At 55.3% G+C, this 26,847-nt stretch overlaps 7 protein-coding genes across 7 annotated transcripts; 5 read left to right on the plus strand and 2 right to left on the minus strand.

Annotated features, from left to right (window-relative positions):
* Positions 1 to 682: 682 nt before the first annotated feature.
* On the minus strand, positions 683 to 2,494 carry TRIREDRAFT_104438 (uncharacterized protein; the record flags this gene model as incomplete). Its single annotated transcript, XM_006962908.1, has 6 exons — positions 683 to 719; positions 777 to 850; positions 999 to 1,180; positions 1,256 to 1,485; positions 1,592 to 2,457; positions 2,489 to 2,494. 6 exons carry the CDS (start codon positions 2,492 to 2,494, stop codon positions 683 to 685), a joined length of 1,395 nt encoding a protein of 464 aa, XP_006962970.1.
* A 1,216-nt stretch (positions 2,495 to 3,710) lies between these two features.
* TRIREDRAFT_2666 (uncharacterized protein) lies at positions 3,711 to 6,784 on the plus strand (the record flags this gene model as incomplete). Its single annotated transcript, XM_006962434.1, has 6 exons — positions 3,711 to 3,862; positions 3,926 to 4,280; positions 4,340 to 4,595; positions 4,649 to 5,280; positions 5,347 to 5,818; positions 5,874 to 6,784. The coding sequence occupies 6 exons, from the start codon at positions 3,711 to 3,713 to the stop codon at positions 6,782 to 6,784; spliced, it is 2,778 nt and encodes a 925-aa protein (XP_006962496.1).
* Positions 6,785 to 10,733: 3,949 nt separating this feature from the next.
* TRIREDRAFT_56376 (uncharacterized protein) lies at positions 10,734 to 14,117 on the plus strand (the record flags this gene model as incomplete). The annotated part of the gene is made up of 2 exons (XM_006962679.1): positions 10,734 to 11,021; positions 11,298 to 14,117. Coding segments are annotated over 2 exons (3,108 nt in total), but the record flags the coding sequence as incomplete, so codon positions are not given.
* A 3,256-nt stretch (positions 14,118 to 17,373) lies between these two features.
* On the plus strand, positions 17,374 to 19,605 carry TRIREDRAFT_56780 (DNA polymerase; the record flags this gene model as incomplete). Its single annotated transcript, XM_006962680.1, has 1 exon — positions 17,374 to 19,605. The coding sequence occupies one exon, from the start codon at positions 17,374 to 17,376 to the stop codon at positions 19,603 to 19,605; it is 2,232 nt and encodes a 743-aa protein (XP_006962742.1).
* Positions 19,606 to 20,318: 713 nt separating this feature from the next.
* On the plus strand, positions 20,319 to 21,457 carry TRIREDRAFT_75440 (uncharacterized protein; the record flags this gene model as incomplete). The annotated part of the gene is made up of 5 exons (XM_006962681.1): positions 20,319 to 20,404; positions 20,475 to 20,590; positions 20,729 to 20,755; positions 20,843 to 20,973; positions 21,081 to 21,457. Exons 1-5 carry the CDS (start codon positions 20,372 to 20,374, stop codon positions 21,455 to 21,457), a joined length of 684 nt encoding a protein of 227 aa, XP_006962743.1. The 5' UTR covers positions 20,319 to 20,371.
* A 502-nt stretch (positions 21,458 to 21,959) lies between these two features.
* TRIREDRAFT_75444 (uncharacterized protein) lies at positions 21,960 to 23,415 on the plus strand. Its single transcript, XM_006962682.1, has 2 exons — positions 21,960 to 23,241; positions 23,372 to 23,415. Exons 1-2 carry the CDS (start codon positions 21,994 to 21,996, stop codon positions 23,399 to 23,401), a joined length of 1,278 nt encoding a protein of 425 aa, XP_006962744.1. The 5' UTR covers positions 21,960 to 21,993; the 3' UTR covers positions 23,402 to 23,415.
* A 553-nt stretch (positions 23,416 to 23,968) lies between these two features.
* TRIREDRAFT_120447 (uncharacterized protein) lies at positions 23,969 to 26,599 on the minus strand (the record flags this gene model as incomplete). The annotated part of the gene is made up of 1 exon (XM_006962909.1): positions 23,969 to 26,599. One exon carries the CDS (start codon positions 26,597 to 26,599, stop codon positions 23,969 to 23,971), a length of 2,631 nt encoding a protein of 876 aa, XP_006962971.1.
* Between the last annotated feature and the right edge of the window lie 248 nt (positions 26,600 to 26,847).

A 26,847-nucleotide genomic window follows, 5' to 3' on the forward strand; every position in this document is an offset into this window, starting at 1 on the left:
ATGTTTGGCAGACGATCACCGGTGAACCGCGTGCTCACCGTGCTAATGGCATCTCCTCGTCTAGTCGCATTGCAGAAATACTGGACATTCCCAAACACAGATAGAGGGCCACAACCGCTATCTTGACATGTGGTTTAACTGGGCCCTTGATTTGCGATTCCCCTAATCGCTCCCGATATTGCTCGGACGAGACTATACATAAAGGTGTTCAGCCTACCTGCTTCGGCAAGTCGGTTATACATACTGGACATCCTTTCGGCGCAAAGGATGGAGGAGCCTCGTCCGTGGACTCTCATCTGAAGTGTGGTCTAATACTTGACTCGGTGGTCTCCTATGAACCGCAAATCAAACGTGATAATAGCCAACCAATCTTTTTCGGCACTTGTTGTCTCTCCGGGTTCTGAGTGAAGTCCACTTGTATGAATTTACTCGTCGTGTTTCATGGACGATGTTGTTTCTGTCACAAACACGTGCGTCATACATACCAGCTAGACGTTGTCAGGTCCCAAGAGGCCCCTGAATTACAGACTTAAACGAGACGATGCAGATTGAATCAATTAACTGGCCGTCTCGTAATACTAAACAGCCCTTACACAAGGCTGGTTAATTTCCTACCAAGTCTCCCACGAGAACGCAGCAGAAGCCGCGGTGATGAACTCCCATACTGCCCATCTCACTCAGGTCACTCGTCAAAGACCTTTCCCGGGTTCAACAGCCAGCTATATAGCGTCGTGTCAGTGGGTGAGAACACAAAGTATACATATAAAAGAACGTACTGCGGATCAAGTGTATCCTTCAAAGCCTTCATGACACCAATCGTTGTCGGGCCCAACTCCTTGATGAGACATTCCTAAGCAGCCGTTAGATCACAACCAACAAAGCGCCAGATGATTGCAAGTGTTTGCATTACCTTCTTTCCTATGCCAATGCCATGCTCGCCCTATCGAGCCCTGTCAGTCCTTGCCTTGCATCACGAGAACAACGCTGTCGTGACTCACTGATACAGTTCCCTCCATCTCAATTGCCCTTTTCACCATGGTATCATGGCAATCCTTCAACTTGGCCATCTCGTCGGGGTCACCAGGGTGATAAATCAGTGCTTGATGGTAATTCCCATCTCCCACATGTCCGATTACGCAGTTTGTCAGGCCGTGATGAGTAGCCTTTGCCTTGGATTCCTCTGTCGATCGTTAGCGAGGACATATATATCGACACATGTTTCGAGATCAGGCTGTAATAGTTGCATGACACGCACCTATGATATCAGCCATGCGGGATATGGGCACGGCGACATCTGTGCCCAATATCCAGGCGTCCTTCGGCTTCGCGGCGACTATGCATAGAACAGCACCTTTTCTGGCCGACCACAGCAGATCCATCTCCTTTGGCGTAGTCACATGGTCAAAGGTGCTGGCGCCGTGTTGACGGCATATCGCCTGCGCCGCCTGGGCGCTGTCCTTGACGGAGCTCTTTGTGCCGGAGAACCTGTCAAGCGTTGTGTGTCAGACATACAAGCATCATTTTATTTCGCCACAATGAACTGGGACAAGTTGCCCCGAGTGGTTGATATCCTGCTGCGAGTGACACTTACTTCAAGAATAGAGTTGGGCTTTCAGCCCACATTCTGCCAGCGGTTCCTCCAGCCTCGTTTATACTCTTCATTTGCGCCTCGTCCATCAATTCCAAGGCAGTCAACGGCAGACCAGAACGAACCATGGTGGTTGCAGCGGCCGCAGCAGCGTGGATCGACCCGAATGCTGCCGTGGCGACGCTGAGATTCGTCGGCAGCACCGCCAGCTTGAGCGTGGCCTGCGTAACAATACCGAGAGTGCCTTCCGACCCCGTAAACAAGGAGTTGAGGTTGTACCCTGCTGACGTCTTTCTTGGTCTCTGCCTTGTCTTGATGACCGTGCCGTCGGCCAAGACGACCGTCAAGTTGACGACGTAATCCTTCATCGTGCCGTATCGCATGGCGTTGGTGCCGCTGCAGTTCGTGGCCACCATGCCGCCGATGGAGGCAGTCGGCCCTGGATCAGGCGGCAAGAAGAGGCCGCTGTCTTTGATCTCTTCGTTCAGCGCCATCCAGTTGACGCCGGGCTGCACGACAACGTCCATGTCCTGGGGGTTGAACTGGATGATCTTGTCCATCTCGCAGAGATCTATGCAGATTCCCGAGAAGGGCGAGCTGAAGTTGCCTTCGACGCTGGTTCTGGCGCCAAAGGGCGTCATGGGCACTCTGTATTTTGTGCATATCTTTGCGATTGCCGAGACCTGCTCGGTAGACTCTGGGCGCACAACGGCAATGGGCCTCTCGGTTGCGTTGGTTGACGAGAAGTCGGAGAAGCCGTGGTACTCTAGGTCGTCTGGGTCGGTGCTCACTGCTTCTTCTCCCAGTTCATGCCGAATCTCGTCAACAGCCTGCGAGTATTCATTAGACCGCTTTCCAATGTGATTTGCCTGCGGTATGTAGCCGTTCAGTGCAACTTACCTTCATCATTGTCTTTTTATCGGCATACTTGGATCGCAAGAGGGACTGCCGGCGCGGTTCGCTCCATCTCGGCGGTATAGAGCTGTTTCCTCCTGCGGCAGAGGTTGACGAGAGTTTCAGCGCTGACACTGACACGCCTCCCAGTAACAGTCCAACTAGCAGATATGCCGCAGATTTCCTCTGATATCCCTGGAATTGCTGAAACGATGACACAGTCCGAGCACCAGCACTGAGTCGAAGTTGAAGTCGCCCAAGAGGCACGACACGCGAAAACACAGACTTCATGATGGTCAACGCATATGAGTGTGTCTATGGGTGAGAAAGTGGAACAATGCCCCTACTTAATGCTTTCCATGGACATGACAGCTAAATGCTTGCACATGCTCGATACATATCAATTCTGACCTACGGTCTTCTGAGACACGCTGATGACATACCGAGCCAGCCCCGGAACAAGACACGGGCTTGTATCCGAGGACAAGATTCTCTCTTTGGAGGCGGCAAGGCGGCAGCAACTCAAAGTCAATCCTCTTCTTACTACCGACTATTGAATAGAGTTTCTGCTGACAGCTCGAGGATTACGTCGGATCAGTTCCGAGGTCTCGGATGAGTCGAAGAGCAACTAGAGTCAGCATGCCAGTGTAAGACGCTTCCGAGTTTCGGATCATAGGTAGGTCAATATTTCACCCGTCATCTCTCAAGTCTCAACTTGGCAACCCCAACATTGAGCTCTTTGAAGATTCTCAAGTCAAGCCAAGAGCTATTGTTAGAGACCAGACTTTGCAGATGAAAGCATCGTTGAAAGCCCCGCCTGGGAACGCCAAAACTCAATGTTAACCGAAGGGTTGTAGGGTAGCCACTGGCGCCTGACGGCAGGTTGCAACTCGCCTTGAGGCTCTACGTTATCGATAACACCGACATTCTTCCGAGGCTCAGCAACAACCGCCAACGATTGCAACTTCATCCTTCTTTCATCAGCTCATACATTGCATGCATCTTTCATCTTGACAGACTTATTCAACCCCCGGCACATGCCCGTCAACTCAGCCTTTCATGTCGCGTATACACGAGATACTGCCGCGCGCCCGTGAAGCCCTCTTACGCCCCTTCGACGCGCTCTCGTGAAATCCGTCGGGCTTGAGTCTTTGACCGCCCCTGGTCGCATGGCCGTGGCCCGGAATCGCCAGGACTTGGATACACCGCTTCAATGACGGAGGACAAGATGCCGCTCATGCTGGACAACGCCGTGCCTGTGGATCTAAATGATGTGGACGATCTCTTCGGCGATGGCGTCGGCTTGTCGCTGCCGGACAGAGCCCATGATAGGTCGCTTGCACTCAAGCTTGATGACGTGAGAAGTCGTGGCTGCTGCCAGTGCGTACTCGTATATCCCCCATCTTGCAAACGCTGAGCCGGTGGCTGACGGAAGAGCTGCAGGACCGTCGCCTGGTCCAAGTCCGGGACAATTGCAACCATCACGCCGGATGGCCAGTACTTGCAGCTCCGCTTCTTGCGGTGCAATCCGGTCGACGGATCCTGGGACCTCAGCCAGCCGACGACGTGTGAGCTGATCAGGGGATCTCAGGGCATCCCCCTCGTTCACTTGGAGTGGGGTTCGGCCAACGTTCCCGAGCTTGCCATCATCGACGCCGTTGGGAGAGTGGTCATTGTTAGCTTCTCGATTTCGCTTAACCATCCGTTCATTACTAGGAAGTATGACACCGATAGCATCGACGACGCGAATGCCGTGGTAGGCGCACACTGGCTGGCTGTCGCACCACCTAATCAGCAGGTGAGAAACCTCCGATGGCGGTATCGCAATGACCTGAGGCGCTGACTCTCGTTTGGAAGAAACCGTACAATGTGCTGTATGGACCAGCCATCAAGCATGGCAGCTTCTACCAGTTCGAAAGCTCCTTTGTGCACGCTGGCGGGCCGAGCCACCCCCATTCTTCCAAGAGTGCCCTGTTCTGCGTCACCATTTGCGGCATGCTGAAAATGTTCTGGTCGCAGAACAACAACAGAATGGAGGAGACGACGATGGAACTTGAGAGCGTAAACTCGCTGGATGAGCTCGTTACGCATGCGGCCATTGCCTCCGACAAGAGTAAGCCCATGTGGATGTCTTGGAAACCAGATGGGTGCCTAATAGCTTGATAGGACATCTGCTCGTTGCCGTTGCAACCTCGTCGAAGCAGCTGCGGCTGCTCAAGATTGAGATCCAATGGGGCGGTCCTGGCTCGCAGCCGGACAAGAACCCTCCACAGAATGCTCGGCTGAGTCCTTCGCTCGTCGAAAAACATCTAGCCGCCACGACATGGCTGCAGACAGGGCCCGGAGATGCCAACAACGACGCTTCGATGGCGGAGCTTTCTCACTTACACGTTCTACCATCCATCATGGACAACACGGGAAAGAGCACCGTCCCGCCCATGATCGTTGCCATCAGGACGCGCGCGCCCACCGCTGCATCCTTTCAGACAGCCCAGACAATCATTGACCGCTGGGAAGCGGTAGTTGAGCCACGGCCCAACGTTCACCCGGCCTTTGAGCAGCTGGGAATCCGGAGGAACAGCGACATCCCCGAGCAGACGGCCCACACGCGGCTGCGACAACTGGACCCCATCGTGATCGACAAGGTGCTGGTTGGCTTCCAGTCCATCCAGTTTGGAAAAACCCTGGTTCTGACCATGTCCGACGGGACCGTGGAATATCGGGATCGATTCACATTTGAAGAAGTCTACACGACAGAAGACCACAACAGAGTCATGAACTTGCACCACGCTGGCTGGGTTTTTGGAGACGAGGGTCCATGCTACCAGGTTGCCTTCTCACCAACCCACTGCTCCATGGTCCAGGTGTCAGATGACGGGGTGATCAAATGGCGCAAGCTGCATTACCCGCATGGCGACATTGGCGACTCTTACCAAGACGTCCGTTACGGCGCCACAATGGCGGCCCTGACGGTGACGGCCTCACCTGCCTTGTGGCACCAGGTAAACTATGATGACCTTTTGGCCATTGTCGCGCCGTACACGTCCAAGAAGCGGTTCATCCAAGACTGGATAATTGAGATAACCAAGCTGCTCAAGATTCAGGTCGACTACTCTGAGGAAACCCACCATGACTCCCTGATGAGGAACTTGCCGCTTCAGTGCTGCCTGAGCATCATGAACAGCCTGGGGTTCAAGGGAGAGATGAATCCGAGGTCGTTCCAGGGCAAGTTTGCCATGATCGACCTCCATGTGCGCAACGTGGTTGTCCTCATTACCCTCGCGATCAACACGCCAGTGACGGTGCGAGAAAAGATGAGCCCCATGGATGAACATGGTAAGTTGTAGCAAAGCTAGCCATTCTGTGCCCCATACTGACTGACCGCGACTAGAGGTTGTTGAAGCAGTGGCCGGGTGCGCTAAGTGGTCTCTGGATCTGCTGGCATGGCTCACCGACAGCCTATTCACACTCATGAACGACAGCGAGTTCATGGCGCGACTGGAACCTAAGCGGTTTCCGGAGTTGACACCATATTTGCAGACGCTCAACGATGTATCTCTCCACCTGCTGCTCTCGTCTTCCAGCAGAAGCTTTTTACTCTGCGTGTGCCGAAGGATTGCCCATCTGCAGGCGATGAGCGAACGGGCCATTGACTTTTACCGATCGCAGTCGGCAACGGTCGACCAAGCAGGCCACCTGAAGGTGCAGAATCAACCGCTTCAGCAGGCCTATCAGAAAATGCAGCGGATCACTGCAGCCAGCCTGGTCAAGGTTGCCGATTTTGAGAAGCTGCTGAACACGCTCAGCGCGGACGTCCGACAGATATATCAGGCGATTCTCCCGAACATTGTCAAGCATCAGAACCCCGCCGCGCAAGGAAAGCAACTCGACCTATTGGTCAAGGCTGCGCAAAGCCAGCTCGAGCTGACCGCATTGTTGGCGGCGAATCCGCCCACTCCTTTCTTGCCCGTCATCAAGAAGTTCTTTAGCAAGGACCTGCCTGCGTTCCGGAGCAACACTGATCCTGCACGGCTCTACTTTGCAAACTACGACCTCCTCGGCGTCCAGGACGACAAGGCAAGCTTGAGGGCCCGGGAGGCGAGGCACGTCTATATCGACCTGTTTAAGAAGACGGAGATGGGGCTCGAGACTCAGCAGTGGAGGAGATGCACGCGTTGCGCGTCGGTTATGGAAGACGTGTTTGGCACTCGTGCCGGCCTCACCTTTGTCCTGGGGCAACAGCGCAAATGTGCCTGCGGTGGTCACTGGGCCTTGTTGCCGAGGGGGAAGCTGATACTGTGAAGAAGGACACCCTTGGGGTCTGTGGCATTGGAGCTTGGGTACTTAAGTCTGAACGGGACTGGTTTACAGTTGTGCTGGGATATTGGATGATCAGAGTCGTTGTATACATTGGATCCTTGGAGTTTAGATGGAGTCTGTGTCTGTCTTGGGAGTTTTACAAGAGGGGTGCTTGCTGCTCAAGGGTTGGATAACCGTAATTACTTGGCTAGGTGTCTTGGTCTGGGAAAGCGCTTTATGAATATCATGATGCCCAGTCAAATGTTTTTGAAAAAGTCGCGTTTATGCAGTGCATTTCGTTTGACTCTGGGAGGATTGAAGAGTGCCATTTGAGTGGACTGACTGTCTCTTCAAATATCTCTCTGTACGACTCGCGCACAAGGAGGAAAATGTCCCGCAAGTGCCGGGTGACGCAAGAGTTCATCTTACGAGACCCCCGATCATCGTGGTCGATCTGTGTGACGGTGCGTTGACTTGACTGGTGTGCGTATGAGTAAGGCACTTTGCCGACATCACTTATACAGAGCGTCGTGTCACCCTTTTCAGCTAAGATTGCGTTGGTAGTAGCAGGATTCTGTACGTAGTAGTTCTTGGGCAGGGTGGATGAGATGAGATACAACCTGTGCACGGGAGGAAGAGAGTTGCGGGCGCAAGAATGATTTTGAGTTTGGCTCTTTGATGTGACGGTGAACGGAACAGATGCCTGTTTTTTTTTTACCAGATTTGCCTGGGGATGGGATGGGATGGGATGGGAATCTGGGGAGTCTGGTGTGGTTCGTAGTACCCAAGGTACCTAGTCAGTAAGATACCTACCTAGGTAATAGCGGTAATTTGAATCTTGCGGGGGTGGGAATTTAAATTGGGGTGGTGATCATTGGAGATGGTGTTGTTGCGTGATTCGTTGCGGATGGAGTTGAATTGGATTTTGGGGGAGGGGCAATTTCGTTCCTTGAGGAGCATTTGCCAAACAGGTACTGGACAGTCCTACAGAGAATCAGGACTGATAACATCTGGTGCATGTACATACATGTGGTTCTACTCCGTTGTGTGTGTGGAGGATACCTTTGATTGGTCAATTTGATAGAATTAGCTGAGATCGCCGCAGTGGTCATTGAGGCGCCTCGAGCCTGAACCCGGGAGAATGCTGAATTTACTCCCGTGTGACCTACTATCGCGGAGTGTTGCAGTAATTAATACAGGACGTACAGGGCTTGGCACTACTGCAGGTACGAGTGAAACCTGATGGGCGCTTTACAGGACTGTACACAATCGGAAGCAGGTTGTCTCAAGCCACTCGATTCGCGGTCTTGGGAGGTGCAGCGCATCGTGAACAAATATCAGCCAATCGACTGCTTTGCCGCGCGCCAATAAGAAAGACCTTACTCGTACACCGATAGGTACTGATGGAGGACAGAAAGAGTAGGCACCTCCTAGAGGACCCTGGTTGCGTCTACCTATTCATTGATTGGTTGCTGATGGGATGAACGCCGGGGGGGAGGGCAGGCGAGATAAGGCTCGCGTTTCTTCAATCTCGCTGAAGAAATGGATGAGCACTATGATATGTTAGGTACTTTAGCTACAGGAGGCGAGGCGAGGCGATGCGAAGGACGAATAAGCTCTCTCAATGATGGAGGTAATCAATCCATACAGTACGGCCAATTTCAGAGGCTGGCACCCTTTTTTTTCCCCATCCATACACCTATGATTGACGCATGGATGGAGGGATGCATCGCTGTGAGTGGTTCACGCAAGACTGGCGCTAAAACACACCAGCCAAAACATGCACGTTTTGTGCGACTCTTGGTTGGCAGGGAGTGAAAGACAATGAGAGACTGTGCAGGGGCAATTGAGAGAAGAGTGACAGTTGAGCCCAGGGCTCTTCTTTTTACTAGGTACTTCTACTGATATAGGAAGGTAGGTAGGTAATGCGCATAAGGGGCTCTGGAATCAACGCGGCTGGCGAGGCCATCAAGGCTTCGTGGAACTTGACCTATCTCATCATGTCACAAGTCCCACTACCTACCTATCCGTACATCCACCTGCCCAGCACTTGGATGATTCGCGTCAGGGCCCAGCTAGGCCATGAATTAGCGGCCGTTACCCCTGGCAGGGAGCGCTAGCGCAGGTACAGGTACTACTAGGTAGTACCGGGGAGGGGCGCGAATGCTGGAGCCCCCCGCCAGTTGAGTCGAGTTCGGGGATGTCCATTCCAATTGAACGCTGAGTGGCCAAAAGGAGTCGAGCCGAATTGGGTGCTCGTTCGATCAACGTGGGCAGCTTGACCTCCCTATTTGCCTCTTTTCATCTTCCGGCGGAATCTCCAGCATCTGATGTGCTGCAGGGTCGTGATTAGGCGGCTTGATTGCGCGCCTGTGGTATTAATATTGTCTATAGCCGAAATGCCCGTCAGGTCTGAGGAGATGGAGATACATACCTAGTACCTCCATACCTCCTAGGTACCTAGACAAGGTGCATGTGGCGAACGGCGCATAGCTCGCATGCGTGTCCAATCAGCTGGCCCAGCCTCGTTCTTACCTGCAGAGACACCTGCGAATGGCTCGCCAATCAGCCGCCGCAAGATAGGCATTGACACAATTCGATTCTGCTAGCAGTTAAATAGTTTGCAAAAAAACGCTCTTTCAGCAGCCTGGAATGCAAACTGTCAACAAACTGCAGAATTGACCAGATAATAGCTGACATCGAACTAAACTTGAGGATTGTACTGGTACGGAGTACTACAAGTAGAACCAGGGGTCTCCCTGCTTAGTACATACCTACTTGTACAGGCCAGCCAGCAACAAGCGCAGCAGCAAGTCGACTTGAATGACTTGAATGCAACCTCCACCCTTTCCTCTCCCCGCCCCACCGCCTCTGGGCAAATGTCCAGTCCCTCACCTTGCAGGTCGTCAACAGCCTCGCTTCTCCCTTTTTCATGTTCCCAGCCAGCATCGTCACTCCAACTCCTGGCTCGCCGTCCGCCGACTAGGACCGTCCCGGCCTAACGCCAACATCCCCCCCTTCCCAGCTCTGCTCTTTTCTTGGAAGGCTGCTCCGGCCTTTTGCCTCTCTTGCTCGCTCCCCCTTCTAGTCGATGCCCGGCTCACGGGCGGTTGCAATTTCATTTTCCCTCCCCAGCCGGCGTTAAGACTTGGTTGCTGTCGTGAGCGTTCGGCGCGACGCCTCGCTTCGCTTGCTTGCTTGCCATTCTTCGTATCTCGTCCGCTTGTCTGCTTGTCCGCCTGCTTTTGCTTTAGCGCTCGTACTCTCCTCGTACCCCCACGACTCGCCCAGATCATTTGCTTGCTGCCTGTACCTTTCCTTCTCTGTACGAGTACCTGTCTTGCTGTAGGTATTGCCTACTCTCTCCATGGACGTCGCATCGCAACCTGCCAGCGGGCCCCGAGCCATGGCGTCGATCCTGCCAGACTCTGATACGCAACCTGCTTCATCCCAAGCACCTCCACCTGCATCGCTGTTGCGGCATAGCGCGGCTCGAACTCGACCGGACCCTGCAACTGGCAGCGACGAGCACGAGCACGAGCACCAGTACCAGTACCATCAGGACCAGGACCAGCACCAGCAACCGGAAGAGGAACACGACGAGTCCGGGTTTGACGCCGCCGACGACGAGTACTACCAGCAGTACCACCGGGACTACAGCCAGGCCTACGCCCAGGAGCACGACGACCGCCAGGAGTATCATCACCAGGACGACGACCGCCGTCATCTCCAGAGCGACACCGACCCCGGAACCGCTTCTACTGCTGCTGCTGCTGCTACTGCTACTACTACTACTACCACCTCTGCCGTTCCCTCTACCGCGTCTACCGCAGCTACTCCCGTCACTCCTCCTCCTCCTCCGCGTCGTCCTCCCACCACCACCACCACCACCGACGCCACCACCCGTGTTCCTGCTGTCCCTCTCCCGGCCGGCATCCACACGAGCATCGCGGCCACTCACAGCCGTTCCCAGACGCTCGACTACGTAGATCCCTCTGCTGCCACCCTCATCTCGCCGGTAGCTGCCTCCTCTCTTCCCTTTCGCTTCTCCGGTCCCATCAAGCGCAAGCCCGTGTCCAGCACCGCGGCCTCTTCCTCGCTTGTCTCGCAGTACCTCCAGGGCTCTCCTCTGCTTCACACCACCACCATCGACCTGCCCAAGCCCGATCACCGATTCGCGCGGCCGCCATCCGTCGACAGTCCCACCTTCTACGAGTACCCTGCCTCTGTGCGAGCTTCTGTGCGACCTCCTAGCCAGTGAGTGCCTCTCTTTGTCTGCTTCTCTACCTCTCTGTCTCTCTCTCTTACACACACACACACACACACACACACACGCTGTCCCATCCCCCCGTTCCACCCCATCTCTTTGTTTCCATTGCACCAAGGGATCCCCCCCCCCTGTCTAGGTAGAACCATACTCCTTCTGTCATTGTCTAGCAAAACCACAGAGTACCTCGTAATACAAAGCACAGAGTACACAAGACTCTAACTCAGGGACCCTTTCAGACAACCACAGACTGCCGCAGAGCTGGCGCCAAGCGACGACGAAACAGCTGCTGCTTCGGGAAACATATCCACCCGCAGCGGGCCTCCCGCTGAAACCGCTGACACGGAATCCTCTGCTGGACTGTCAGTGTACGACGACTTGCTGCCGGATCTGACACCCGACGGCACGCCTGACGCTGCGTCTGTCAACGAGCGCGACCAAGCCACGGACAGCGCCTCCGACATCGAGTCCAACTACGACGACGGCTCGAATCCCCCTCCCTCTCCGCCCATGTTGGCCCCGACCAAGCACGCACCTCCGCATCTACGGCTCGAAAAGGTCGATCCCTCTGTTCATATAGGCGACGGGCCGCAGACGTACATTGACGACTCGCCCCAGTCCGCCGCCATAGACGGGTCGCCGAAGCTCAACAAACCGCTGCCCAGGTCACCAGGCGCAACCTCTCCACTGGCTTCCATCTTCGGCTGGGGGAACTCGTCCTCCACGGAGCTGTCATCGTCGCCTTTGTCGCCGAACGCTAAGGGCTCGGCCAATGACAATCGACGGTCAACGAACAGCCTCTCGTCAAGGTATACAAAGCCCAATGCAACCACGACTCTCGCCCAACAGCGCGAATCCTTCTTCTCGACGCACTCACCCCACCTCTCCCAAAACACAGCCCTGATCGAAGAGATGGAAGACGAGCTGAAGGCCATCAGCTCGGAGCTGGCTGCATCGATCCGCCGCGAGATTGACCTGGAAGACCTGGCCGATAGGCTCCAGGAGCAGCTCTCCAGCAACCCCCAGACGCTCGCCAGCAAGCGAACAAGCGACTACTTCTCCGACTCTGGCCACAGCACAGCCAAGCTCGGCGAGTTTGACCACACCCGGGATGAGATTGAAAAGGTGCAGAGGAGGTCGGAGCAGGAGAGAGCTTCCCTCCGCCTCGAGCTGACATCGAAGCTGCAAGAAGAGAGGGAAAAGAGGAAGGATCTCGACCAGAAGATTAGGCAGCTTCAGGAGCGAGCTTCCGAAGTAGACGTTGTCGAGATCAACAACATGGATGCTACCGAGCGCATCAAGGAACTGGAAAGCACTTGCGAGGATCTGCGCCGGAAGCTGTCAGAGGAGCGTCAGTCCAAGGCCAACTTTGAAGACATCCTGGCCGCCCTCAAGTCTCAGCTACAGGAAGCCTCTGATGAGCGAGATAATCTCCGCGACGAGGTCGTTCCGGAGCTCAAGGCGCGAGTCGAAGGCTTGGAGTCTGAGGCAGCCGAGTATGCCAACCTGACGTACGAATCCTCCAGGATGCAGCAGGAGCTGCACACCCTGAAGCGAGAGAACAGCTCACTGCGCAACTCCATGGCCGGCGGCATCGACGAATTGCCTACTAAGCGAATGTCAGTCATCGGACTGTCTGGCCTCTCTGGACTCTCCAGTCTGTCCCGGTCCAATTCGAGTGGCCTCTCGCGCTCCAACTCTGTGGCTACCGGATCGCGCAACCGCGTCCCTCCCGGCCTCGGCGGACTCAAGAGATCTGACAGCTTTAAGACGGCTGCGCAGACTGACTCTCGCGAGACCTTGCTCGAGCGACTGAAGGACGTGGAAGAGCAGCGCGACGCCCTCCACGGCGCCCTCAAGAGTCTGTTGGAGCGACACGAGTTCCAGAACCGCGAGTACCAGAAGAAGATTCGCATGCTGGAGAAGGAGCGCCAGCGGCTCACGACGGTGACGCCCCGCAAGGCCGGGTTCGAGAAGGACATGAGCAAGCTGCGCACCGAGATCAACCTCCTGCGACGACGCGCCGAGGATGCTCTCGAGCAGAAGTGGCAGGTTGAAAAGGGCCTCGGCGGCCTCAAGATTGATCTGGACCGAGCGGAAGAGGAGATTCAGTCTCTGCGTGGTCTTCTCAAGGAGAACGACATTCTGATCCCCCCTTCCATTGCTCGCCTGAGCAGCTCTAGCGACACTGGCCGAGAGCCCGTCACGTCCGAGTCGCTCCGGACGGCGTACGCGGAGCTGCAGGCCGCATACACCGAATCTCTGGCGCGCATCCGCGAGCTCGAAGACTCTGCCTCTGACGATGAGACCAAAGAGGCCATGGATCGCCTAGAGCGCTCGCTCTCCGCCGCAGTGCTTGAGCGTGACGCAGCCAGAAGGGAGGTTGACCAGCAGAAGGCTCAGATCAGCATGCTGGCGGCTGACGAGGCCCAGTCGGCTGCGGCCGACGGCACTCTGGCCGAGCAGCTCAAGGAGTCTGCCGATCTCATTGAGCAGCTCACGACCCAGGTTCGTCAACAGCTGGACACCAACACCGAGCTGCGAACACGTCTGGAAGCTGCCGTCGCTAGGGGAGAAGCGGATCGCAAGACCAACTCACAGCGCATCTCGGAGCTCCAGGAGCGTCTTCGTGTCCTGGAGGACCAGGTCGTCGCCGCCCAGACCGCGTCGGAGGACCGCGTCGTCCGTCATGAAGAGGAGATTACCCGGCTGCGCGAAGCGCATAACGAGCAGCTTCGTCGCCTTCAGGCTGATCCCGCCGATGGCTCGTCGCACAAGTCGGGCTCGAAGCCGCTGCTCAGCACGCGGTCCATTGCTTCCAAGAGCCTCGAAGAAGAGGCTGATATGAAGACACTCCGGGCGCGCGTCCTTGAGCTCGAAAAGGCCCTTGGCGAGGCCGAGGACGAAATGCAAGAGGTCGTGGCTAGGATGAACATGGCCCAGGTTGAGGTCCTCAACCTCCAGGAGGACCGTGAGGCAGCCGTCCGAGAGACTAGGCGACTCGAGGAGCTGCTGAAGAAGGAGCAGTCCAAGGCCGGCTTTGGCGGGTTCTTTGCCTCTCGGAGCTGAAGGGCCCGAAGTGACGAAGCCATGCTGAGCCGGACAAGACCGTGGTAATGCTATGGGAAAGGTTGATGTGGAAAGAGATGGAATCATGGATTACGTCTTACCGTTGTATAGACACGTCGCACAGCATTCGAGGATGCGGGTTTTTCTTTCTTTCTCTGGAGATGTGTTACATTTGCATAGGCATGCTTCGTTATACCGACGCCCGGCACAATCGATGGATATGGTCTTGGGTTTTACTACGAAGAGAAAAACAATTATTCGAAATGGCTGGCGTCAGCAACCTATATAGGATGGAGTTTGGGTCTGTCTTTCTGGGATTTTGTTTGGGTTATTTGACAATATTCGAAGTACACAGCTTTTACACATGTCTTACTATAACAGCAAACAGCTCTTGATTTAGACGCTTGGAACGGTTTCTTGCATTACAGACGCTGTTGGAGAGGCTGCATTGGCGATCTTATTTTGCACATCCAATTAGAGATGACACTTGAAGCTTTTTGAGCAGTGGTTTACTAGATTATGCATGGGACGGCATCGGATAATTCTAATACTCTGATTTGCAGTAATGGCAGTTGAATGTGTTGCCTCGGTGTCATTGTTGTCTAAATCCTATAAACTTGAATAAGGTACCTACTACCTACTACCTTAGGTAGGTACCTGGGTAGGTAGGTACCTATGAACTGCAGCCCCGACTTGAAGTAAGGTGTTTTCTAGTGTGCCTGGTGAGTGCTGATGTTGGCAAGTTCTCCTGCCGAACAGCAAGTTGTTTATACGTAGGTACAAAGTGCCTATCTTGACATATTAGGTAAGTACGCATCAGCACTGAAACTACCTACCTTAGGTACTACTAGGTAGTAATCAGAGAGACTCTTCCTACCCTGCTCCCTTCTTTGAAATTCATCATTATCCATCGTTTACAGTCTATCTCTTATACCCTTGATCTTCACAATCACTCGTTTTATATATCCAGCTTGAGAAGTTGTCCAACCATGATATCAGCGAAACACCACGTCCTCAACATTCTCATCTCCCTGCCAACCCTCTTTGCAACTCCGATCCGGACACTTCTCCGAGATGAACTGTCCATAAACTACGACATCCAGGCGGTGCTTGAATACAGCATCGCCTTCTACGCGCTATGGTTCTGTCTCTATCTCATTGAAGCAAGGACGACAGGGTCAGGGTCAGGGCCTACTAGTAGTACTACTACGCCTTCAGCGAGCACGCGGTCAAAGCCGGTGCGGCGTGTAAGGGGGTTTTTGGGAGAGAGTGCTGGGGGATGCGACATGGGCTGTTGTCGAGAGGAAGGGGGAGTTTGATTTTGGGTTGGGACGGGGTTGATGGGGTGGAGTGTTGGGGATTGTGCGTTGTGGGTGATTGATTGTGGTTATGGTGAGGGTGAGGAGGTTGTTGTGAGATGGTTGGGGACGGTGGTTTTTGGGGGGGGTTTTGATGCCGATTTGGTTTGATGTGAGTCTTGATCCTTTTTTTTATTTTATTTCTTGACTTCCTTCTGTTACTGCTGCGTTATTTTGTGAGGGGAGGAGCGAGGATGTGTGTGTGTGAGTGAGTGAGAGAGAGAGAGAGAGAGAGAGAGAGAGGGAGGGAGGGAGAGAGAAAGGGGGGTTTTGATGATGCTAATGCTTGTCTTGGGTGTAGGGGCCGGATGCCGAAGCCCACGAGATGATTGTATCGTCTATATCACGAGGGGGCGAGACGTCTTGGACGGTGTTGTGTTTCATTGAGGCTGTGGCTCTTGTCCTCTGTTTGGCGTCTATTACTGACTACATGGGTGCCTTTGCGTGTTGTTGGATGGGGGAGCGGGTGAAGGATGCGGTCGAGTGGTGGTTCCCGGTGGGCGCGATGCCGCACGAGGCGTTTCTCGTGCTGTGGCTCTTGTCGCCGTTTACAGACGCCTTGGACACGGTAAGAGGCCCTGTGTTCTGTCTGATATATCTGATGAGGGTACTAAGAGAGAGACTGCAGATTTTAAACACCGTCTACAGGCAATAGGATACTCACGAGTATACGCGGCGAGTGCAAATGCACAAGGCAAATCGACGGGGACGGTGTGGGTTGGTGATTAAGCGGTGTCTCATGGTGAGCTGGGTTTTGATACTGTATCTTGTGGGGAGGGCGTACGAGGTGTTGGGGGAGGCTGAATGGGTGAGGATCTTGTTTGGGGTGGTTTGTGAGGAGGATGATTTGGGGGAGTGAAGGATGGACTTGGAGGGTTGATGTCGATGCTTTGGTGACAGCGTTCGTATAGAAGCGGGTGGATGAAGATCCGGGCCATTTGATACCGACCTGGACCCTTCATGTTAGGTTCCATGGTAGCACGGAGTGGACATGCTAGACGTTCCATGATAGAGCGGGTACACTGGAATTTTACAGCGCTGATTGAGGGCTGGCTATTGAGCGCGTTGCTGCCTGGAGAAGGGCGCTGTAGAGGGCGCTGGTTAGCGGGCTCCAGGCTGGAGCCTACCTCAATCAGTCAGCAGCGTGCAACATTGGAGGCAGTCTGAGATGCGTGATTCTTCTCACTTGATCGTCAACTTGACACTTGAGATCAACATCAACACATACATCGCTTGCTGTGGCTACCCATCTGGATTGCTCTTCCTTGCAGTGTTGACACCCATCGGGGCTGTATCTCTGCACGAGGCTCTGCGGCCTGGAAGGAAACCAAAGAGCATGCAGCTCAAAGACGACGACGACTTGTTGCTCGCCACTTTCACGGCCTTATAACACCGAGACACGGGTCAAGAAAAGGTTGCCACCAGCGACGCAATTTTGACGCTCGCTGAACCGGTTATTCATGGATTCGGGGTCGATCGAGTCAAAGGCGGCCTACTTTGACCAGCTCTCAAAGCTTTCTCGTTTGAGCGATGGGCGTGTATATGGGAGACGGGATGACGATGGGTTCGATGCGCGCGAGGAGGCGCAGAGGGAGCACCATCGTCGTTTCTTTCAGTCTGCGCCAGGCTCGCACGCTTCTATCCAGCACGGCCAACCGCAGGAACCAGCACAAGGTCGGGAAGCAGAGCAGCAACAGCCGTCAAGGCAACAAGAGCAGCAAGCTCCCCCGAAACCGAATAGGCTGCGACATCTTACTCCTCGAAGGATGATTCCCCCACCACGGCCTGAATCAGCAGTTGTAAAGGGGACTGGGCCCGGAAAGCAGAGGCCAAAGGGAAGACTCGGTGCACTGCTCGATCAGAGTGCAGATGTTGTCCATGAGACTCCCTCCCTGGGCATGGGAAAACACAAAGACAGGGAGGGAGATGCGGTTGTCGTCGCAGACACTCCCGTTCTGCAACGAACCTCTACCACGTCTTTGAAGAGACCGCTGGAAAGTGCCTTGGAGGAAACGTCTTCATCGCCGTCTGTTAATGTCAAGGCGGGCATGGCGAAGGCGTCGACGACGCGGAGCAGTAAAAGGGGGCGCCTGGCGGAGCCGAAAGTGCGGCCCGAGGAGGAGCAGATATTCAGGGGCCTGTCCTTCTTTTACGTCCCGGACAATGACATTGCGCCGGCGAGGCGATTGCGCATCAACAGGGCGAGAGAGTTTGGGGCCGTCTGGACGAGGGATCTGCTGGCGGCAACGCACGTCGTGGTGGAGAAGAAGCTCGAGTGGAAGGACGTTGAGAAGCTGTTGTTGCTGCCCGGGGAGAAGCTTGAGGGGAGGGAGATGCCGAGGGTGGTGAACGAGGACTACCCGTTGGATTGTATCCAGTTTCGGGCTATTGTCGATGCTGGGCAGCGCAAGTATTTGCTGAATGGGCAGCCGGCCGCGGAAGCCAAGGCGAGTGAGCCTACTGCTCCTGCTGCAGATGTCGGAGTGGAGGAGACGACCAGGACGAAGGCGACGGCGAGTTCACTGCCGCTGAAGCCGGCACATCATAACAAGTCAAAGTGGGATTACGTTCCGCCCAAGGGAACGCCTTCTCAGACTTCGGAGTCTTCTTTGAGCGGTCCCAGGACGAGGAATGGGGCTAGGGGAGCGGTGGCGGTGGATTTTCAGCCTGTCGTGCTTGACGTGGCAGGTGGTGAGGAGACGACAAAGGACATGCCCCGGGGCGATGCGGATACGCAGAACGCCATTGCTTCAAAGGACGACAACGATGAGTTGTCCAAGTACATTTCGATGATGCAAGAGTTCAAGGACCTACCCCTGGATGTCGACGAGGATGAGGATGCCCAGTCTACGGCAATTGGGGTAGAAGCTCAGCTGGATTTCACTCACCAGTCTGAATCAGAACATGATTCACCACAGCAAAGGAGGTCGGCTCGGCGGACTCGAACGACAAGCAAGTTGATAGCGTTTGAGGACCGCTTCGCCTGCAACAGAGCCGGCAGAAGAGACGCCAACCAAGGCAATCCAAACTCACGCACCATTGAAGTGCTGCAAAAGATGAACAGCTACTACGAACGAACCAACGACCAATGGCGGACCATGGCGTACCGCAAGGCCATCAGCACCCTGAAGCAGCAGACTGTCAAGATCACCACCGAAGAGGAAGCCTACCGACTCCCCAGCATCGGCCGCCGGCTGGCGCAAAAGATTGAGGAGATTGTCACGACAGACAAGCTGAGGCGGCTCGAATACGCAGAGAGGGAGCCTTCGGACCACGCGCTGCAGGCGTTTCTTGGCATCTACGGCGTGGGGAACAAAGTAGCCGAGCAGTGGATCGCGCAGGGCTGGCGGACGCTCGACGACGTGAGGAAGCACGCCAAGTTGACGCCCAGTCAGCGGATCGGCCTGGAGCATTACGAGGATTTGAACACGCGGATACCGCGGAGCGAGGTGACTGCGCTCGGGGAGGTTGTCATGAGGGCCGCGGGACGGATCGATGCGAGGGTGCAGGTCATTGTGGGTGGGAGCTACCGGCGAGGGGCAGAGAGCTCGCACGACATTGATCTGATTGTGACGCGGCCAGGGACGGAGGCTGCGGCTGATTTGAAGCCGTTTCTGAACGAGCTGGTTGACCGGCTGGAGAGGGATGGGTTTCTGGTGGCTCGGCTGGCGTCGTCCCGGGCTGCCGGCGGCGACGGAAGCAAGTGGCACGGCTGCTGCGTGCTGCCAGAGACTGCCGAGACAAACAACAACAACGACAACAGCAACGACGACGACGACGACGACGACGACGATAGAGGCAGAAGCAAAGGCAAAAGCAGAAGCAGAAGCGATGATGCAGGGCACCGGCGTCCAGTATGGAGGAGGATCGACATCTTGCTCGTCCCCGAGGCAGAGCTCGGCGCGGCGCTGATTTATTTTACGGGCAACGACATTTTCAACCGCAGCATGCGGCTGCTGGCCTCGAAGAAGGGGATGCGGCTGAACCAGCGGGGGCTGTACAGGAATGTGCTGAGGGGGCCTGCACGGATCAAGGTCACGGAGGGGGAGGCTGTGGAGAGCAGGGACGAGAGGAGGATCTTTGAGATTTTGGGGGTCAAGTGGCGGGAGCCGTGGGAGAGGTGGTGCTGAGGGATGATGTTTTGTTTTCGTATACATGCTAGGTAGGGTTGGCGATGGGTGCTGGGCTGGATAGATGCTATATAGATTTATCACTGGATATGTTTTTGGTCCGTTTTATTTGTATTCATATGTACATGATGAATTGATTCATCATTTCTGTGTGGTTTCCTGGGGATTGATTATTTCCAGTGTGTATAGAAGATGTTGTTCGGTTACATATGGTATGCTGGGGTGAGACCAGATTCAAGTTTAGGTTATTGGTGAGCGGGAATCACATGTGAAAGCAAGTCAAAGCCACAGGCGATTACTATCAGCTTCACCTCCAAGGGACCTTGTCAGCTGTCACTCCCCGTCCTCCAATGTGATTCATCGGTATGGTATGTAAGCCAGAAAAAAAACGGTGACGTCTGGTCCATCAATTCTCCGGGCGTCTCCATTTTTCAATGTCCCGCGTGTTGTAGCATTCAAAGCTCCAGGCCGAGGCTCAGAAGCTCGGCAGCCGGGGCAGACCAGCTAATAATAACCCGTGCCATCTTCTTTACCTTTACGTCCTACATACATACATACATGCGACTCCTCACAGCACTTCGATGCGACACCGACTCGAGAACCTTTCAATCATCATTGATCCAATACTTCTTCCACCTGGCAGTTGCTGCGCTCTTCTTCTCTGCGGTGATCCCTGATTGAGCGCCCGAGCTTAAAACAAACAAGACAAACAACGAGCGACAATAGCCGAGGCAGCAGCAGCAGCAGCAGCAGCAGCAGCAGCAGCATGGCGGCCTCGTGGATGTTGGAGGAGTGGAAGGTATGAGCCGCCGAGAGAGAAGCGCAAGGAGTCAGATGGCTGATATCGATTTGTTTTTTTTCGGCTGCAGGCGTTCCTCGAGGGCATCGTCCTGGACCCGACATACCATGACGTCCTCTCCCTGCTCAAGACGGCGCGCAACGGCGCAGTGTACGGGACAAAGGTGCGGTTTCCGCACGCGCTGGTGTGAGTTTGACACTTGGACCATGAGAAAGGGGGGGGGGGGGGGGGGGGGGGGAATGGGAAAATTGAGGGCGAGAGAGAGAGAGAGAGAGAGAGAGAGAGAGAGAGAGAGAGAGGTGGTGCTGATGCGAATGCGAATAGGATGATTTTTCTGTTCCGGTCTGGGACGTACGTATCCCCTTTTCTACTCGAACGATGGCGATACCGAACGCGAGGCGAATATTCCAGAGGCAAGCATTGACATGACATGAATAGATTCCGGGAAAAGGCATCGTTGGTCTTTCGGGCGACAAAGAAGCACGCCACGAACCTGGCCAAGTTTGCATCGATATACAAAATCACCATGCTGGCGCTGAAGCGCTACGGAGCCACGCCAGGCAAGGAGGGTAAATGCTGTCTTATTTCTCCCCCCCTTTGCCCTATCCTATCCTATTTTCTTCTCCTATCCTCTGCTCTCCTCTCCTCTCCTCAGGCTAACTGTCGCGAAACCCAGGCCCGTTTGACTCCTTCTTCGCCGGCCTCCTCGGCGGCTACATCGTCTTCGGCCAGCGCTCCAAGCGCTACGGCAAGATCTCGTCCGTCAACCAGCAAATCGTCATCTACATCTTCGCCCGCGTCGCCCTCGCCCTCGCGCGCATCGCCGTCAAGCCCGGCCACGGCCTGCCCGTCGTCTCCGCCGAGCCGCTGCACTCGCAAATCAGCCACTACGCCTGGCCCGCGTTCGCGTCGCTGTCGTGGGGGTTGGTCATGCTGCTGTTCAAGCACCACCCCGAGGACCTGCAGTCGAGCCTGAGGAGCAGCATGACGTACATTTACAAGGACTGCGATCACTGGGATTCCTTGCGGACGCTGGTTTGGCATAATAAATAGAGGGAGAGAGCATTCACGGGAGATTGTTAGGACGGTGTGTGTGTGTGTGTGTGTGTGTCTTGGAGCGTGTGTTTTTCTGCTTGTTGTTGTTGTCTTTGGCTTTGATGAGTATATCGGCGTCTTTTTGCTTGTTGCCATTCAGGTGTCCAAATGGCGTTTATCGTTGGTGTTTTGGGGAATGTCATAACATCAATACACGGCATGAGGGTGGACGAGTGAGAGGAAATAGATGGGACAGGTCTCTTGCATATAAAACTCCATCAATCTAACTCATCCTCCTGTTTCCAACATTTTGCTTCTCATCACACGTGCACAATCTGGTCTCTAAGAGTACATACCAATAGCAGCTTCACAGCTACTAGATAGGTAACTTAGGTACCGAGCAATACCCCGCTATAGCTCGGTGCTGCCCCGCCAAATGCACGTCAACAACCTCAACCTCAACCTCAACCTCCAACCTCGACTTCTCCAACCTCAACTTCTCCCTCATCTTCCCATCTCCCTCTCCATCTTCATCCCCTCAAATTAGCCCCCCCATGGAACCCAATCCAAAGGTCGCCGCGGCCATTGCCAGCGCAGAATCCGCCTCTGGCGACGAAAAGGCCGCCATGGCCGCCCGCTACGAGGCCATCCTCGCCGACATGCCCTCGCTCGCCGCTCCCGCCGCTCCCACCGCCGCCGACCTCAACGCCGTCTTGGACTCCTTCTTCCGCCAGGGCCCGGGCCTCGTCGCCTCGCGATCCTTCCTGGCCGCCTTCGTCAACGCCCTCAAGGGCATCGACAACGAGCAGCTGTGGATCGACGTCGGCAACCGCACGCTGGGCAAGCTGGCGGCCCAGCCGTCGTCGTACTTTGACGCGGCGGCGACCATCTACGAGCTGCTGGCCACGGCGCACGAGAACAACGACGACTTCCTCGACGCCGCAAAGGCCCTCGCCGAGATCCCGCTCGACAGCTCCCAGCGCAAGGTCTCGGACGAGGACAAGGCGCGCGTCTGGGTGCGCATCGTGCGCAACTACCTCGAGGTGGGCGACGACACGGCCGCCGACGTCTACGTCAACAAGCTCAAGAACATCATGCACACCGTCTCGGACCCGGACCTCAACCTGCACTTCCGCCTGTCGCAGGCCCGCATCCAGGACGCCAAGCGCGACTTCCTCTTCGCCGCCCAGCGCTACCACGAAATCAGCTTCTTCCCGGCCGTCGCCGAGGACGAGCGCCTGCACACGCTGAGCATGGCCGTCAAGTGCGCCATCCTGGCCCCTGCCGGGCCCATGCGCAGCCGCATCCTGGGCCGCCTCTACAAGGACGAGCGCTCCGCCCAGCTCGCCGAGTTCGGCATCCTCGAGAAGATGTTCCTCGACCGCCTGCTGTCGCCCGCCGAGGTCGACAAGTTCGCCGAGGGCCTGCAGCCGCACCAGCTCGCCACCACGGCCGACGGCTCCACCGTCCTGGCAAAGGCCGTCGTCGAGCACAACCTGCTCGGCGTCTCGCGCCTCTACAACAACATCCGCTTCGACGCCCTCGGCTCGCTGCTCGGCCTCGACGCCCCCAGGGCCGAGGAGACGACGGCCCGCATGATTGAGCAGGGCCGCCTCGTCGGCCGCATGGACCAGCTCGACGGCACCGTCTGGTTCCAGCAGGGCGGCGAGGCCTCGGGCGAAAAGGGCAGCCGCCGCGCCGACGTCGTGGCCAACAAGGAGATGCGGAGGTGGGACGCCAATGTCGAGGGCTTGGCCGAGGACGTCGAGAGCGTAATCAACTCGCTGCAAAAGGAGTTTCCCGTACGTTTCTTTTTTTTTACTTTTTTTTTCTTTTTTTACCTTTCCTTCTTCCCTTCCCCAATACTATTCACTTCTAGCTCTTCATTCTCTTGTTTTTGCTGACTTTGACTTTTTTTTTGATACTTGTCAGGCCTTTGTTGCGGCGAATCTTGCATCATGAGGTGAGATATCTGGAAAAAAAAAAAAAAAAAAGAAAAAAAGTAGCAGTGGCAGAGGACCAGCTACACGGGCATGTGTTGGCGTTTTGGGAACGGGTTATGCGACGGCGTCTGGGAGTTTTTGCTTTTCAACATGTGGCATTGATACAGAGACACAACAACAATCTGCAGGGCTTTACATCCTCATTCCTCCTTTTTGATTTAGACACAGATCGCCATAATATATAAAGAGAAGTGAGCTTCTATTTAGCTATTGTAAGCTGGCTACCCCCTCATCGCTCCCGAGGTAACATCTCTTGTATATACCGTCTCAGAATCTCATCCTTCATGTGGTAATGCCGCAAGTCCAAACATATCCCAATAACCCCCAGGTTGCCCTTTTATAACGCGCCCAATCTAGCCCCCATCTCTCATATACCCCGGCATCATCATCAATCCCACATTTCCCACGCCCTGAATTTGTCAAGCAAAATCAAACAAGAACAGAATTGGAGAACAAACAAAAGAAGAAGAAAGAAAAAACATCCATCCGTGAAAACATGAAAACGCCGCCGCTCTCCCTCCCCCCCTTAATCCTCAATATCATCGTCGCTCAGAACAAGCTTCTGCTTCAACATCCCCGCAACAGCACCACCACCACCACCACCAGTCTTGATGCCCACCCTCTTCTTCTTCCGGGGACTCGTCTCCTCCGAGGGCTTATCCGTCGCCCACGTCTCTCCCGTCGCGGCATCTTCGTCGACATCAGTCTCCTCCTCGTCGAGTGCCGCATTCACGCCGGAAAAGGAAACAATCTTTTCGAGATCCTTTTGGCGTGCCCCCGTCTTGCGGCCCCGAGCAATCTGCGCCATATACGGCAGCCGATCGAGGAGCAGTTCCTGGCGAGCCGTGCTGCCGAGCGTGGGAACGGGAGGCCTGTCGCGCATCTCTGCCTTTTGATGACGGCCGTCGTCTTTGCGCTCGCCTTCCTTGGTGGCTGACTTCTGGTCTTGATTCGAGACGGCCGAGGGTTGGTTGCGGCGAAAGATGCTGGCCCCGTCCATAATGTTTCTCGTCGGAAGCTCAGCCTCGCCCCTCAGGACTTTGCCAGACCAAACGTCAATCAAGCCCTCAATCTCCTCCTTTGTTCGCCAAAGCTTGAGGCTCGTGGGGTAAAACATCTTGAACGCATCCCCGCCCTTTTGCATGGTCCAGGCCTTTCTCTTCACGGGATTAGGCAGCGAGAACAGCATGCCGCGCACCGCAACTTGAAACGTAATCTCGTCCTGGCGAAGGACGTGACTTGCCGAATCGCCTCCAAAGCCTCCCCCGTATCCCCCGCGTCCACCAAAAAAGACATCCCGGGAAGGGCTGAGCAGATCAGCCAGCGAGAGGTACTCGATGCATTCGTTGACATAGTCTATCGGGGTCGACAGGTCCATGGGATCCGTACCTTCGCAGGATAGCACGTAGTTTTCGTGCAAAGCCGAGATGAACGTGTGCGTGTCGGTGCCCGTCTCGTCGACCAGCGTGTCGACGGACACTTGCGATGGCTTCGGCCGGGAACAGTGTGAGAGGTAGCTCGGCAGCTTCTCCGCAGGGTCGTTGGACGGCACCTCGTCCCGCTTGTTGTAGACCACTTTGCCCACGGCATGGAAGATGCCCAGGCTGGCTTCGCGCTGAGAAATCTGTTCGAGGCTCTCTTCTTCGCCACGTGTGAGGGCAATGCCATCTTTTGCCCCCTTCTTCTGCTTCGTAAACGTCACCTTGGATCCCCAGTCTGCGTCCTGGTCTCCCTTTAGGCAGAGAAACTCAAGCGACGAGATGGCGCTGCGAATGTCTCCAATCTCGCCGAGCCTCTTAAGAACCAGCGGTCCTGGTGTTCGTCTGCGCCCTGACTTTCGCGACTCCTTCTGCACGACAACCTCCAGAGCCTTTGCCAGCAGCGACGGCGCTATCGGATTGAACTCGATGAGCCCGACTCCGGGATGGCGTAGAATTTCCGGCCCGAGAAGTCGATGGGCGGTCAGGCTATCTGCGGAAGCGGACGTCGTCGTCAGCAGCGTCTCCGATATCACGAGCACAACCGGCGTGATTGGATCCGCTGGTGTCTGATGTCCAAACATGTGTAGAGATGGTGTTTGCGTCGCCAGGTACTGTGTAATAGTTCGCCGAAAGGAAGATAGTGCCGTCGAGCTGCGAGAGAAGGTGTTGGGGAACTCTTCAATGAGGATAATCTTCTTGCCATTGCTACCTGGTTGCTGTGATTGGGACGGCTTGCTTGAGCTCGCTGGCGTGGACAACGGTTCAGCGTCCTCCAGGTCCAGAGCACCAAACTTTCCTCCTCGTCCAAGAAAATCCTCAAATTGCGAGGACGCCGAGACAAAGCCATTGACTGCGTTCCCTGCTGGATTCTTCCACTCTAGGATCTCGCATCCCATGTCGTTTGCCAAGAGACGGACCGTCGTCGTCTTCCCAGTGCCGGCAGCGCCTTTCAATATCAGTAGCCGCTGTCTCATTCGGCCTCCCATGACGTCTTCAAGCCATTTCCTAACATCTGTCACCTTCTTCTTGTGCACAGCCAACTCGTCGAGGTTTCGCGGGCCAAATCGCTCCGACCACGGCCGCAAATCATCGTTCGACGCATCAATGGCTGCTGGTCGACTGGGCTTAAGGAACCTTTGGCTCATGGTCAAGGGACCACTGGAGACGGGCAGCTCGGCGCCGCTGGTGCCTTTCAACCGTTTCCTCACATGCTGCCCAACCAAGCTAGATGAGCTAGCCTTGCGCTCCGATATCTCGTCATCGTCGGATATGGGATCGGATATCAAATCGTCTATCGGCTCCGTCCTTCTATCGGCTCCCGGGCCCGACCTTGTCGCCTTCTGCGCCTGCTTGGAGAAGAGCGTCTTCAAATCCGCCGTCTTTCCCTTATCATCAGCCTTGCTCGCAGCCCTCGTCTTCCTGGGGCTGGAGCTGGAGCTGGTGCCATTCTTGAGTGATCGCGACGGTCGGAGGGGGCTGCCGTTGCTCGGTGGCTGTTGGCCATTGGCGGTCTTTCTTTTCGCGGGACTCGGAGAGGTCGTCGGCACTCTGGCCTTTGCAGGCGAGTTTGGCGAGGAGACAAGGAAATTCGTCAGGGTGTTGGCCTTGGGCTGCTCGTCTTCATCTTCAGACGCCTCAACGGTATTCCGCCGGCGACGCTTCGCAGGCGGTGCCATTAACGCGACTGGGTCATCGGTACTGTGACAATTCCATGCAAGGCGAGAGCACGGGCACAGGATAGGCCAAGCACACCCAGAAGCGGCGATGAGGGCTGTTGACAGTAGAAAGAGTCTGCGGTTGATGCTGAAGAAACGGTTTGCGATATCAACATGCCTAGTTCGACGGCTTGTTCACGTACAGTGCCATACACTATTGTTAGCCAGATTGCACTGTACAGCCATTAGCTACTAAGTAGGTAGGTACT

The sequence above is a fragment of the Trichoderma reesei genome (genome assembly GCF_000167675.1).
Source record: "Trichoderma reesei QM6a unplaced genomic scaffold TRIREscaffold_3, whole genome shotgun sequence".
NCBI lineage: Eukaryota > Fungi > Ascomycota > Sordariomycetes > Hypocreales > Hypocreaceae > Trichoderma > Trichoderma reesei.